The sequence below is a fragment of the Brienomyrus brachyistius genome, chromosome 14 (assembly GCF_023856365.1).
Source record: "Brienomyrus brachyistius isolate T26 chromosome 14, BBRACH_0.4, whole genome shotgun sequence".
Lineage (NCBI taxonomy): Eukaryota > Metazoa > Chordata > Actinopteri > Osteoglossiformes > Mormyridae > Brienomyrus > Brienomyrus brachyistius.
This window is the reverse complement of record NC_064546.1, coordinates 10,447,408-10,461,035: the sequence shown is the minus strand read 5'-3', so window position 1 is coordinate 10,461,035 and position 13,628 is coordinate 10,447,408. Positions and strand designations below refer to the sequence as shown.

The 13,628-nt window shown below is 42.4% G+C and overlaps 1 protein-coding gene across 5 annotated transcripts in view; it reads right to left on the bottom strand.

Moving 5' to 3' along the window:
• prox1a (prospero homeobox 1a) overlaps positions 1 to 13,628 on the bottom strand; it is a 36,283-nt gene that overhangs the window by 11,639 nt on the left and 11,016 nt on the right. For all 5 annotated transcript variants that reach the window (XM_048974603.1, XM_048974600.1, XM_048974601.1 and 2 more), the window contains one exon: positions 8,193 to 8,387. In XM_048974603.1, coding sequence (XP_048830560.1) covers positions 8,193 to 8,387 — 195 coding nt within the window. The remainder of the gene's footprint in view (positions 1 to 8,192; positions 8,388 to 13,628) is intronic.

The following is a 13,628-nucleotide window of genomic DNA, read 5'->3' as shown; positions in this document are numbered from 1 at the left end:
CAAATAAAAACTCTGTTGACAATAAGCATTTCCGGCTTCAAAGTCAAACAATTAGTCCTACAACTGATTCAGGGCCCTCATAAAGTCTGCAGATTATTACTGTTATGTATAGTAACAAAGCCTACTGACTCTTAATTGTCCGCATGTAAGTAAAAAATAATGCATGATTTTATCATTTGAATCATCAGTCAATAGTAGTCAAGTGCTACTAGCACGTACTTCATATCTCCTCAAAAAACCCAGGGAAAAAATTTAGTTGGCCCACAGCAAAAAAAAAAAAAAAACAACAAAAAAAAAAATAATGAATCAAAATTGAAACAAAATTGAATTGTTACCAAATAATGCCTGTGGTGAACTAATTGAGCTATTGTAACCCTCCCCCTCCTCCTTGGTTCATTCAGCACCCCTCACACTGAAAGATGCTCCTGCGGATCCATTTCAAAAGACTAAGGGGGCCAAAGGCGGGTGAATTTGGCAGGTCTGGGAGGGGGGGTAGGAAGGGGAAAAGCTGATTTGGGGCAAGGGTTACAAAGTCATTTATCTCCTCATGCACTTGTGACCAGATGAAAAGGGGGGGGGCAGAGCAATGGAGGGACATCTGGAGACTGAGGACGGGGGGGACAATGGCCTAAGGAACAAAGTGGGCAGAGAGAAGGAGGCAGTTTGGGCCTTTCTTGTCTGGTGAAATGGGGGGGGGGGGGTGTTGGCTGCGATACTAATGGGGGGAATGTCTGTGTGTGTGTCTGTGTGTCGGCGTGGGATGGTGCCAACATGGGGGGGGGGGGGCATGCACCCATGCTACAGATGTGTTGGGGCCCCCCCCAGAGCAACTTAATGACATAATCACCATTGGTGTCACAGACCAGACTGCATGCAAGGTGACACGGGATGGGATGAATGAAACGCAAGCTGAGGGGGGCCTCGGGCGGGGGGGGGGGGGGGGGGGGGTCTCTACAGACAGCCTAAGGTTAGCGTCTTACTATCAGTCAGTGCAATACATGGTTCAGATTCCTGTCCTAAACTCTCCTTTATAACAGTAATATTTTAACAAAAAAGAAAACCTTGCACACCCCATATTTTCCCCATCTTGTTACAATTCCTGATACACTGCTTTCTTTTTAATGTCTAGTCTGCCGTCCTTTTATTTCTACTACTTGTACTAGCGATTCATTCTTATTTATTATCTTTTACACTATTTTATTTCCATTGTATTACATATTTACTTCGAAGCACAATCCAGAAAGTGGGTGTTAAAGCAACTCACTGCACAGAAGAGCAGTGTACGAGGCAGTGTGCATGAGGCAAATGAAACCTGAAGCTTCACTGGAAGCATATCTATGTTGGAATAAGAGCTAAACTGGAAGGAAAATAAAATACAATCAAATAAAAAGCAGTGATATGAGTAAGGCAGTATGATGAAGGTGTTAGTTAGCTTTCAGCTACAGCTGGTTAGACCTTCCGTCCTACACTCAGTATTATCTCAGGGCTATTAACAGATCATGGTCTATGAGCGCTTGCAGGTCCCGTCTTGACAAGAGAATTTCCCAGGCAGCGGCGGCCACTATACTGAGAGGCAAAAGGTGACACGTCCAATTTAGGGAGTGAGACTTTGCGAGCAGTGGCTGTACTATTAGTTCGAGGAGGGTAAGACTTCACACTTTAACTTATAACCTTGGACATAAACTGAAAAAAGGAAAATTTTACACACACACACACACACAGGTTTGTTGTCATACATTTGTAAGGATACTCCATTCATTTCTATGGGCAAAACCCTAATCCCAGTAATGACAACCTTAACCCCAACTCAGTCCTAACCCCAACCCAGTCCTAACCCCAACCCAGTCCTAACCCCAACCCAGTCCTAACCTTAACCATAAGTATCCAAACAAATAGAAGTCTTCTGGCATTTTTAGTTTTTTTATTGCCGTCGCAGGTTTTTATAAAACTGAGTTTTCTCTCAAAAAAATTGTCCATACAACGTTAAAATGAAAGGTTTCTTTCACGTTGTAAGGAAATCTGGTCCCCATAATGTAATTATTACAAGCACCCCCCACACACACACACACACAGCCTTATAAAAGGGGAAAAAAAAGACCAGATGACAAGGTTTTTTTGGCCAAAGCCTGGGACCTCTCTCTTCCAAGTGACTATGGCAACCTTTTGATGGGGAGGGCTGTTTCAAAGGGGTGGGGTTGGTCATATAGCCAAGAAACTGAATGACTGGCTGCAGTTCATAAAAGGAATAAATAAATAAACGTAGTGCTAGGAACGACTCTATCCACATGGCGATAATTTCAATCATAAGGAATTCTACTTTGTTTTACCATCTTTCCTTTGACCTTTTACTGAAAGCTCAAGGCTGACATTTACCCCCCATCCTGTGAAAATTAGTAACCATTAATAAATTATTTTGCCTGACAGACATCACACCCCGAAAGCTTTGTACATGACAATGTAATCACTTGAGAGCTTGTCATTCTTCCATAGAAAGTAGATGTTTGTTTGCCTACAGCAATCCAGGGTTTTAAGTGTCTTTTTCCAGCTGTAAGCAGAAGACAGCTTGAGGAGAGACTCGGATAATAAAGCTCGGTTTAAAAAAAAAAAGCCATACATGCAACCAGATATAATGCAGCCTTTGTTAGAACCGATTAAACATTTATAAGCGAAATGTACATTTTTTATGACGTTGAAACAACATTTGTCTTTCATAAACGATCTTCTTGGGACCAAAAACTGAATCCAGCTCGATCATCTTTTATCACAATTGGAAGGATTATTGCTAATGATAATTGAAGGCAGTTACATTACTGACGACTGATGTCTCCTTTTTTTTTGCCTCCAGTGAGGCGACGTTTGCGATTGTGCTGAATGAGCCTCGTTCCGGGGTGTCGTGCTGTGCAGCCGCATGCCTGCTGAGTCGACGCTCGTCAGCCCAACATGCTCGGCTTCGGGTTTCCCGCTGAGAGGCACAGCGCACTTTTCAGGGTCGGCCAACGTGTTTTATTTCCATACAACGACACTCTGCACACTTCTATGCCGTCCCTGAGCGGCACCAATTTAAGAACGTTCAGGGATTTCTAAAGCAGCACAACGCTCTCCCTTTTCAATAACTCAGCTGGCGTTGGATGATGATCTCTGTAAACATCGCTGGCTTTTTTTAATTTTAGCAGTTTGCTAAAGGTTTACCAGAACCTAATCGGACCTTATTCAGTTTTCACACACAGGTCATTCTACAACGCTGAATACGAACCGAGATCCTAAGTAAAATTTGCTCAGCTGACATCTTCCTCGGACGATGACTAATTGGCCCGGCTCACGTATCCATGCAAATCGCGCGTAATTTTGGCTTCAAGAGCCGTGGTGTCCACCCCGCGTCCTGCGAGGAGACCGTGTGTCAAGGCGACAGAGGGGATGCTAGAAAAAAAAAACAAGAATCAACACAGCCTGCCTGTCCATCATAACGTGATGGCTGATCGCAAGCCCTTCAACTTATATCGAGTTGCGTTCCGCGGAAGTGAAGTATGATAATATGTGCAGTAATATGACAGGAGTCGGTTTTCATTGACTGCCGACATGCATTGCTGGGGACACTCCGCTCTGGCAATGACCTGCAGACTGTGACGTTAACAGGAGGGGCAGCATTGAAACAGGAGGAAGCATATTACAGTCTGCTCTCTGTCAGCGGGTTCTGTCAAGAATGAGAGTGACTCACCGCTAACATTTACATAGAAATTAATCACCAAAAAAAACAACTACGTTTTTGCCTCCCGGACAAAGGCCGAAATTTTAACCTAGAACACATGGCTAGTCACCAAATCCAAATTACATGCTATCTGTTAAAAAGAATACTTAACCTGTGAGTAATTCCTGGAGGACTCTGGCCCGGAATACCCTACACAAAGGCTATGGTAAAACGCTTAGTGCATAAAAGCAGTGCAGGAAAAATTCTGCTAGCATAAATATGTATCTATCCAAAGCTGATCTGGACGATTCACCGGAGACTATTTATTATGCCGGGTTTTTGGGGACAGGATTGATTTCGTCACCCGTCATTCAGCCTCTGCTAAATCCGGGTGGCCATTTTGATCAAGGAGTCGATCGGGGGGTTCGTAGAAGAGTATCTATCAAAGGGAAGTGGGGAGGAGTGTCCCGCGATGCCAGCGGTCAAAGCACAATAGGCAGAGTCATTCTCGGCGCACTGGCCACGCGGATCACATGACGGTCAAGCGGGCCCTACAAACCACTTATTGTGAGGGCCGCCGTCACAGCTGCACTAAACTTGGGTCCTCAGAAGTCCAGAGATAAGTGCAAAACTCTGAGCATCATCGACTCCCTGACTCAAATCCGATTCATCAGAAAGAGTCTTATTCACCCACAAACCGCTCTGCAGCTAAATTTCGGTTTGGGCAGTGGTGTAACAGTGAATTCTAGGGTGGGCCCTGCACTTGCTGGCGTCCATTCCAGTCCATCCCTTTCTCCAGCTGAAATTGCTACATTTAATTAATTATATGCATCACTTACAACTATGTACTTACAGATGCAACAGTCCAGTGGCATTTTTCTTTATGGATAATGGACAAAATTCCTGTAATCATCACCTGTACCAAAAATGCCAAGTGAAGACACGCACAATATACGCAGCGCGGCAGGAATTAAGTTTGACACAGCCTATTTAGACGCTTTCCTACTGGCAAAAATAAATCACGTTTAACAGCGCTGGCAGGACTTCCAGCCCAGGTCCAAAAGCAAAAGTGGGTTGACCTTGGCATCGTACCAAACATGCTCACTTTTAGAGGCTGCGTACAGCAGGGTTTCCTTATATCAAACTACAGACAAAGGTCATTCTTGCTGACCTAGCTAGCTAAACACATGTTTGAAAATTACAGCAGGTATTTCAGCGTTAAAGGTGAAAGAAAAATTTGTTTTAACTGATTAAGAAGCTTGCACTCTTTCATATTATATACATAACGATTAGTAAATTCGTAATTTTTTCTTTTTCATCCCTAGCCAAAGAAATCAACAAATGTGTTTTTCTAGTGCACAGTGCAGAAAATTCCCCGAGGACCCCAGCTTGGCAACCTTTAGATTACAAACCAGTGTCCTTAATCACCGTGCCACCTGCTGGGCCTGCTTGGAATTACAACTCCCTGGTACAAGGTATGGTTCAGGTGTAGCAATGTGGCGCCAGTGGAAAGAAGGCATTGATGGCTGGTGGTGATGAAGTGCAGTAAACAAGCCCTCTGTGGGGGGCCCCCCGTGTCTGCTCTAAGGCCTGAGCCCCCCCGTGGCCACAGAGATGGCAGCTCTCTCAGCTCTTATTGATAACAGCCTTCTCCCATGTGAGCGAGACATAATACAGAATGAGACAAGGGTAAAGGGAGATGAATGTCAAACAATAGGCGGTGGCAGTAAAGGCAGCACCCATATAGACTTTGAACTTTTCCATGTCTCTGAAGGACAATTAATTATGAAGGCCTTTGGGGTAGGTCAGACCAGGGGAGGATAAAGGAGCCTCGCTGAAGAGAGAAGGAGAAGAGTAAAAGAGGGAGGAGGGATGTGGAGGGAAAGGAGGAGCGACAGGGAGCCCTGCCTTTTCCAGGTAACACTCCGCGTGATTGTTCGATGATTTCCTCTTTTGTGCGGCACAGCCCTGAAAAGCAGCCCACAGACTATAGTCGCCCTGTGTTGCACATCCTTCCAGTGTAATGAAACCATGAATGAACCATGGTTTCGGATGCAAGCTACGGGTTAAGGGAAGAAACATCTGTCTAGACGGCATTGGAGCAGGGAAACAGAGGAGGGGAGTGGCCCTTTTCATCAGATCAATTCAAGGAGGGAGAGAAGGAGAAAGGACGAAAGAAAAGGAAGGAGCCTGCACAAAGAACGCTGACTTTTTTCTTCAATATGAAATGGGGTAACTGATAAGGTCAGACACCTGATAGCCCAAAGACATGAGTATGTGAACTCTTGAAGTCAAAGGACTTCTCTGTGCTTATCCTGCACGGATACAGCCCTTTCAAAAGGCACAGAGATCAGAGAAAGGGCCACAATGTCCTTTAAACTCTCTTTAGCACGGCACTGGGGGAGGGTGGAGCTGGAGAAAGAGGCTGGTGGTAAGGAAGCTTGTCAGAAGAGCCTTGAACTCTTTTCTGAAGGAAAGATGAGACCCTCTCAGACCTGTCATAAAAATGCCTTTTTATCTTCCGTGGCCTCCTACCCCGCCTTCTGCCCCCTAGCTTTTGAATGCTTCTGGTGACCTGATACAGTATTAGCAAAAGATTTCCCTCAGAGCTCCGAACATAACTGCTCTTCCAAGTAAAAAAAAAATAATAATAACTTACAGAACAATTCAAAGTAACCTTACCAGTAAGCAGGTGTCCCTTGGGACCACCAATAGAGTTAAGAGGTGCTATAAGTGTATATTATAAAGTGTAGATTAAACAATAATGGAGAACGCACAGAATCATTACTTCTTCCTCAACATTGACAGATCACATGAAGGTACCAGCTACTGAGGAAATGTTAAAGAGAACCCGCTCAGAGTGTGTCCAGAAAGTAAGACCAGTAGAACTGATACAACCATGACCATCTGACAAACTAGGCCTGGATATGACGGCATTTATAAGTTCATAACTCTCTCTGACTTATAAGGTAAGATACATTAAATCCTGCATATGTTGACAAAAATCCTTTCAATATGTCAGTGATATAGCTTTCAACTTTCAGTCAATACATAATCAGTCCTCACTTTTTGCCTTTAATATCTATACCAAGAAGTAGATATTAAGGCAAGGGACAAGGGATAGAAGTCACAAGCAAACAGTCTGACTTCAGCTTGGGGGGAGGAGACGCCTGCTGGGCTTGAAATGTATCTGAAAGAAACGGATAAGCAGGGGATAAAGAGCAAATGCGGAAAGGAAATTAACAAAGTTGCCGTATTTAGAAGCTGAGGTCATTCTGTGGTGAGAAACGCCGCATTTATGTCATTCTCAATGGACAAGGAGGAAAGCAAACACATATGAAGGGAGTGAAACACAACCGAAAGCATCTCAAAGGAGAAGAAAGCTGTGTGAGTGCACATTGACAGACCAGATTAACATCAAACGGTTGACCAAACAGAGGACATATTCATTCGGGAGAAACAATCAAGGTGGAACTTCCATGATGCTCAATTTTGGCAAAAGCAAAACTTCCTAAAGTTTTCTGCTACAGGCCACAGTGTGTGTCAGTGCCCGGCAAGTAAGAGTGTTGAAACAATTAAATTAAAATAGATTTCTATCCGCAGGTAAAACTCGACCATTCTCAAAGGTTAGGTCACAACAGAGACGCGAAGTCGTCAAGAGATCCAAACAAACAAGCTCATTCAAGTCAAGTTAGCTTATCCAGAATATTTGCATTGCTGATTAAGTTTTCCTTATGCTGCGTGGTAATTGTCTCATATCTACCTGCTCAAACACCTGCAGAACCTACACATCTATTGATATGCAAAATGTTTCCACGCAACATAACTTTTTGACCAACAGAAGTCTTATTCACTGTAGCCCTCCGGCACGCACCTTCTTTGAGCTTGCAAATTCTACATTAATGTATGTAAATGACCTTGGTGCCATGAATAAGTTCCTGGTAGAAAAAAAAAGAAAAACATCTACTAAAATTTATTTCTACGCTGATGAACCAGAGCCCCCTTCCTATTGGTTAAAACATCCCAGGGACAACATCATGTTCAGAAAACCATAGGTTTTTGATGTTCTTACGATGGAACATTAAATGGCAGTAATAAGATGTACGTGTTTTAAAGGAGACTTCATTCGTTTCTATTGATAAGCATAATACTGCAACAAGGACTGCAAAATTACATTCGGGAAAAAATGTGGCACTACAGCTACAGCCTCTTGACCCTTTAAATAAAGAGACGCACTTCACTGTAGAGCGAAATTCATACACACAATAAATGTGGCTGCCTCACTCAGAACATCAATTCATCTTACTTTCTGCCTTAAACATTGTACACTGCTAATTTTGTATTCATTAAACCCACATTACTTTTAAATTTAATAACATAAAAAAATGACTTACGCTACGAAAACAAAGATACACGAGGGTCTTTCAATTTAATTAACAAAGAAGGAGAAGAACAAGAAGGTCATAATGTTGACCAAGGAGGGCAATGGTGCCGGACGACAGCTTACCTCAAAGTCGTTGGCCTTGTTGTAGTGCATGTTGAGCGCACGGTAGAGCTCACAGTCCCGGCTGACGCTGAGCTCCTCCACACCGGTCACACCATCATTGATGGCCTGCCGGGCAAACTTCTCCATCTGGATGTAGTAGAACTCGCGGAAGTTGCTGAACCACTTGATGAGCTGGGAGGTGATACACCTGTTGAACTGTTAAAATGATAATGTGAGTGGCACTGGGGGGCAGCCCTGGGGGGGGGCTTTAACTCCCATTCGTAAAGGTACCAAGACTGGCTAGTGGAACATTCGAATCCACGTCAAAACGCTGGAGAAAAGGGCACAGAATCAAGTTGTTCAGCGACAGGTAAATGATTCAAGGACTGTTTAAATTTTGTCTTAACTGTATGATTGAATTAAGTAAATAGCATATGCATTTATCTGTATGCACAATGTTTGTTAGTTTTATATATAATTTGAAATGAAGTATTTTAATTTAGAACATAATGGCAATATCAGCAGCGTGGTGGATCAGAGCATAATGTGGTTGTCTTTAATCCAAGCTTGGCTTTGCTTGTTCTCCCTGTGTCATACAGGATGTCCCCAGCTACTCTAGAGGTCCTCCCACAGTCCAAAGCCACGCAGTCAGGCACCTCTACATTGCCAGTAGCATGTCAGCAGGTGCATGTATGTGTCATGCCATGGTCTGACATCCTGTCCAGGGTGCAGCCCTGCCTGGAGTACTGGAATAGGCTCCAGGTCCACTTTGACCCTGTATAGAATAACCAGTTGGAGGATGGGTGAATATGCGGCTTCATTTGTGTAGGCAATAATTTGCCCAATATCATTTGTAGTACCTTTTGATTTTTTGACCCGGTACATAGAGTCAAGCATACAGATGTAGACACACAAACATACATAGCTTGGCTAGTCAAGTGTCAAGTGCACAGGTCAGGGGGTGTATAACTGCAAATCAAGTCAGGGTCAGCACCTCAGCACTGGGAACATCTAAACTTCAGAAGCTGGTGCCGTTTTTCCGGCAACCTTTGCACGTCTGTGAGCCAGACTGAGTAAAAGAAACAAAAAATAAATAAACCAGCACGAGAAAACTCCCGTCTATGGGTTAGTAGGACATGGTCCCAAAATAGTGCAACTTCAGTGGTCAAATGAAGAAGATAAAAAAAACACATATACACACAAAAAAATTATTAATTTGCTCATTAATTAAATGGGGGCATATGTGCAATCAGTATGGCAATGACATAGCTGTTTGGAGTGAGGGGGATCTGGGTCATTCTGGATGAGAAATGCTCTTACTTTGCCCTTTGACCTGGTCATGTGACCTTCATGACGGGCGTGTGCGCTGCGGCCTTCAGGAATGCAGAAAGATGACTGCTGTACACACAGCCAAAACGCAATAAATCCAAAAGGCCTTCCGTACGTTGCCCTGACACATAAACTCCTGTTTTTGGTAATTATGGGTATTCATCAACACCATCCCTTCCACCCCCACCCGCTTGACCCGACTACCACCAGCCATGGTTTTTCCCCTCCCCTCTGCCAAGTTAAAAAATAAAAATAAAGAGCGAGCATTAATCGGAAATCAGTGGCTAGCAGTCAGCTACCCGCTAACTGCAGAAAAACACCAGGTCCGGCTGATGATAGGTGAGGAGATTTTGTGAATCGGGGGGGCGGGAGATTTTCTGAAGGCTGTATATGTGTGGGTAAGGGGTGGGATCCTTTTGCAATTTATATAACGAACCGAAGTAAAAATGCAGTGGAGAATCTAAGTCACAGGGAAACAACAGCTGCAAGGGTCAGCGCACATCGCAAAATAGGCACGGCGCGCTATTTTAAGTGTCGCGCCCTCCTTGGAGTTCTTAGATAATTGAGCAGAAAATGATTAGGTCATCAACAATCTGCTCCAGCCAGGGAGAGTTCAAACATGTACTTAACCTATTCAGGAATTCTCCCATTGGCTGAGTACGTCTGATCTGTGTATTTTCAGCTATAGACGGTTAAAAAAAGGGGAAACAGAAAAGACGACTAACAAAACAGGCATTCTGATCTGGTTACCAGTTTCAATAGAACTTAAACCTATTAGGATATGCTGAATTCCGGGTGTTTTTTTTCTATTTTATCTCGGCAAAATACGCCGTCCACCACCCTCCCCCCTTACCCCCCACCCTCGTCCAGCCACCCCTGTTGGCTTACTATTCCTTTTCATTTCTTTTAGAATAAGTAACAAAACATTACAAAATGATAGGAGGCTGCTCACTGGGGAATGAAAATTGCTTTGACGTGGAGATTAGACCCCAGTATTGTTACAACACATTGTCTATTACAAACAAGGCTATGAGGAGAGAGTAAGGGAAAACAGAAAGTGTTTGAGGGTTTTTTTGTTTTTTTTTTTTGCTATAATGGCTCATGGATGACATAATGGGGACTACAAAAAAAGTAAGTCCACATGACATTGTTTGGCAGGTGGGTATAAAGGGAGATTTAAAGTGTATTGTTGCCGAATAGAAATACCAGAGATGCAACATACAAAGGACCAGCGTTGCTGGAACGCGACGACTCAGCAATTCAGAATCTTGTTATCTGCTTGTCTAACAAACGTAACCCCCTTCCCACACATCCCATTTCCAGCACACGCACATAAACACACTCGCACATGCACCCTGCAGTTGGCAAGCCCAAATCCACACAGAAATAAAATAAAATAAAAAAAAAACACAGCCACCAATCATTCATAAAGGAGAGGAAAAAAAATAGGAATTGACTGCAAGCTAATTTGAACAGCAACAGAATTCAACGGACCTGGCAGAGATAATGAAGGAAAAGTGTTTTTTAGTTTTATGTCTCAAGGACATAAAAAACTTTTTGAGTCTGTGATGGACTTCAAGCTTTTAATGAGTGAGAACATAATTAGTTAAGTTATTTGGACATTCATGCTGATTTTAAACATAGCAAAAGAAATGTTTTTTGACCTAATTGATTGTAAAAGGAGTTTGACGATTAGTCTTTGGAATAAAATACATCCAACCAGTCCATCTGCTGTGTGTAAATTAATTGCTAAATAGGAGAGATTTCCAATGTTGGTGCAGAGAGTGATTGATTTTGAGAAACATTTCCCGCAGACATTCTGAGCATCCCAGTTAAGGAAAATGCCGGAATATTCCGCGAGCATGTTCAAAGGGCTGGTGCTACAAATCAGTCTGACGCCTTAATCTGGCCGGGCAGCAGTTGACTCGGAGAGTGGGCGGGGGAGGGGGGGGGCATGGAAAGCACCCGTGCTCAAAAGCCCGTAAGAGCGGCCCCCCTCTCCAGCCCCACGCTTGCTTGAGTTCTCACTCCCCCAGAGTCACCGGGGACAGTCAGTCGCTTAACTCACGTCTGTAATAAAACAGTGGCCATCACTCACCCGCTAACGAATCTGACACTGATGCTCGTGTCTAGGGTTATGCTCCTGCCTTATTCTGTACATATAAACTATACGCATATATTTATATACATGCTTATATATATTTACACTTCATTACCATACAGCCAGACTACTTAACTACAGAACATACTTTCTGCTCTTTACAGTTTTGGTCACAAACAAATCCACCAGTCTGAGCATGGAATTTCAGGGTATGGAAACGAAAATGTAACAGTGAGGTTTAATGCGAACTGTGTACACATGTAGATGCACCTTAACCCTAAATTTTTAATTACATTTTTATTTTATTAAATTATTGGATGACTTTACCACTATAAAAACTTTATTCTAAACTCATATCATATTTCTTGAAATGACACTTTAGTCAATAAACCATATTCTATATTTTATATAGATGGACAGTAGTACTCTGCTTGAATTTCAACGGAAGAGCTGATGGACATTTCTGGAAAACTATATAAGAATAAACTAAGTAAAAATGATGCATATAAAATGTTCGTTGTCTAATCGCTCAGCTGTCAATTGGGCAGCCTGTTAATATCCTTGTGACTACAGGCCAGCTCCGCACTGCTAATGCCTGAATACATCGTTTTCCTGCTGAAGCCTGGCGTCACATGCTGCCTTAGGAGAGAAAGCTGTACTGCAGCAGCTGTCTGCATTCGACACCAAGCAGCAATCGAGGCTATGAAATCAAGGCAAAAATCGCCCTGATCCGCTCCCTGTCCCTGCCGGTTACTCTACACCAGAGGTTATAGCGCGGAAATCCTGTCTCTCTTGACAGCCATATTTTGGTCACAGAGACATTTAACAGAAAAATTTAACCTGGTATAGCGCTGATGAAAACCGCTCAAAGTAATATCTCAAATGTAATTATGATACAAGTGAAATTGATTTATTTATTAAACATTTACTTTCAATTTCAATTGCAGTGGAATATGTGCTTAGATTTGCTGTATATTTTGTGAAACATATATAATGATTTTTCAGTACTTAAAATTTAATCTTTAATATGTTAATACTTAATCTTAATACCTTAAAAGAATTGTACAGCATAAAGTCAGTAAAACATTCTTACTTTACTACCATCCCATTAATTAATTAATTGACTGTTCCATACTTCTACCCCAATTTTCTACACTAAATGTGTAAGGATCCAGAAAGTAGTCCAGCTCCTTATGCATGTCTTCTATTATCTAGTGCAATTAGTAAGTTACACTTAATTACCATACAACTAGACTACTTAATCCAACAGAACATACCAATATACCAATCTCCACTCTTTTCTGCTGTTTACAGTTTAGGTCACAAACAAATCCAAACAATCCGAACTTATTTCAGGTCATGGAAATGAAAATGTAGAGCTGAAGTCTGATGTGAATATACCTATATTTATGAATGCCATATTTAGGATTTTCATGCATAATGGGTTTCACATCAAAACAATTACTCCATAGACCGCCTTTATTGAATGTTTACCCTCATCAAACACATATAAAATTGAGCCCAGAGATCACTTCAATAAAAGAAGAAAAATATCCATACCCCTACAATTTAATTTAATATAAACTTAAGTTGTCCATTTCTTGTTAAAAAGGCACCAATATGTGGCACGGGCCGAATGTCGCCATGGTGACCTGTCATGGCAAGAGTCAGAAGAAGGTGGTGTCGTTATGGTGATATGGGAGGGGGCAGTTGGGAATGCAAACCTTCATCCCCTCATTTGAATAATGTGGTCTGAATCTGTCTCATTATTTATTTCCCTTATGTTCCAGTATATGTCACATCAACAACGAATTAAGCTGTAAATAAAACACAATTGGCACCAGCGTTTTCTGTGTGTGTGGTTTCATTGTGTTCCCCTATTGCTCCCCTGCACTATTTCTAAATTCTCCCCTTATTTCCCTCCATTTCTCAGGCTAAGACAATATCATTTCTGCCATGAGAAAAAAACAAACTGTCTACATTTTTCACAGATATGACAAAAGCCATTATATGCACCAACAAATTAA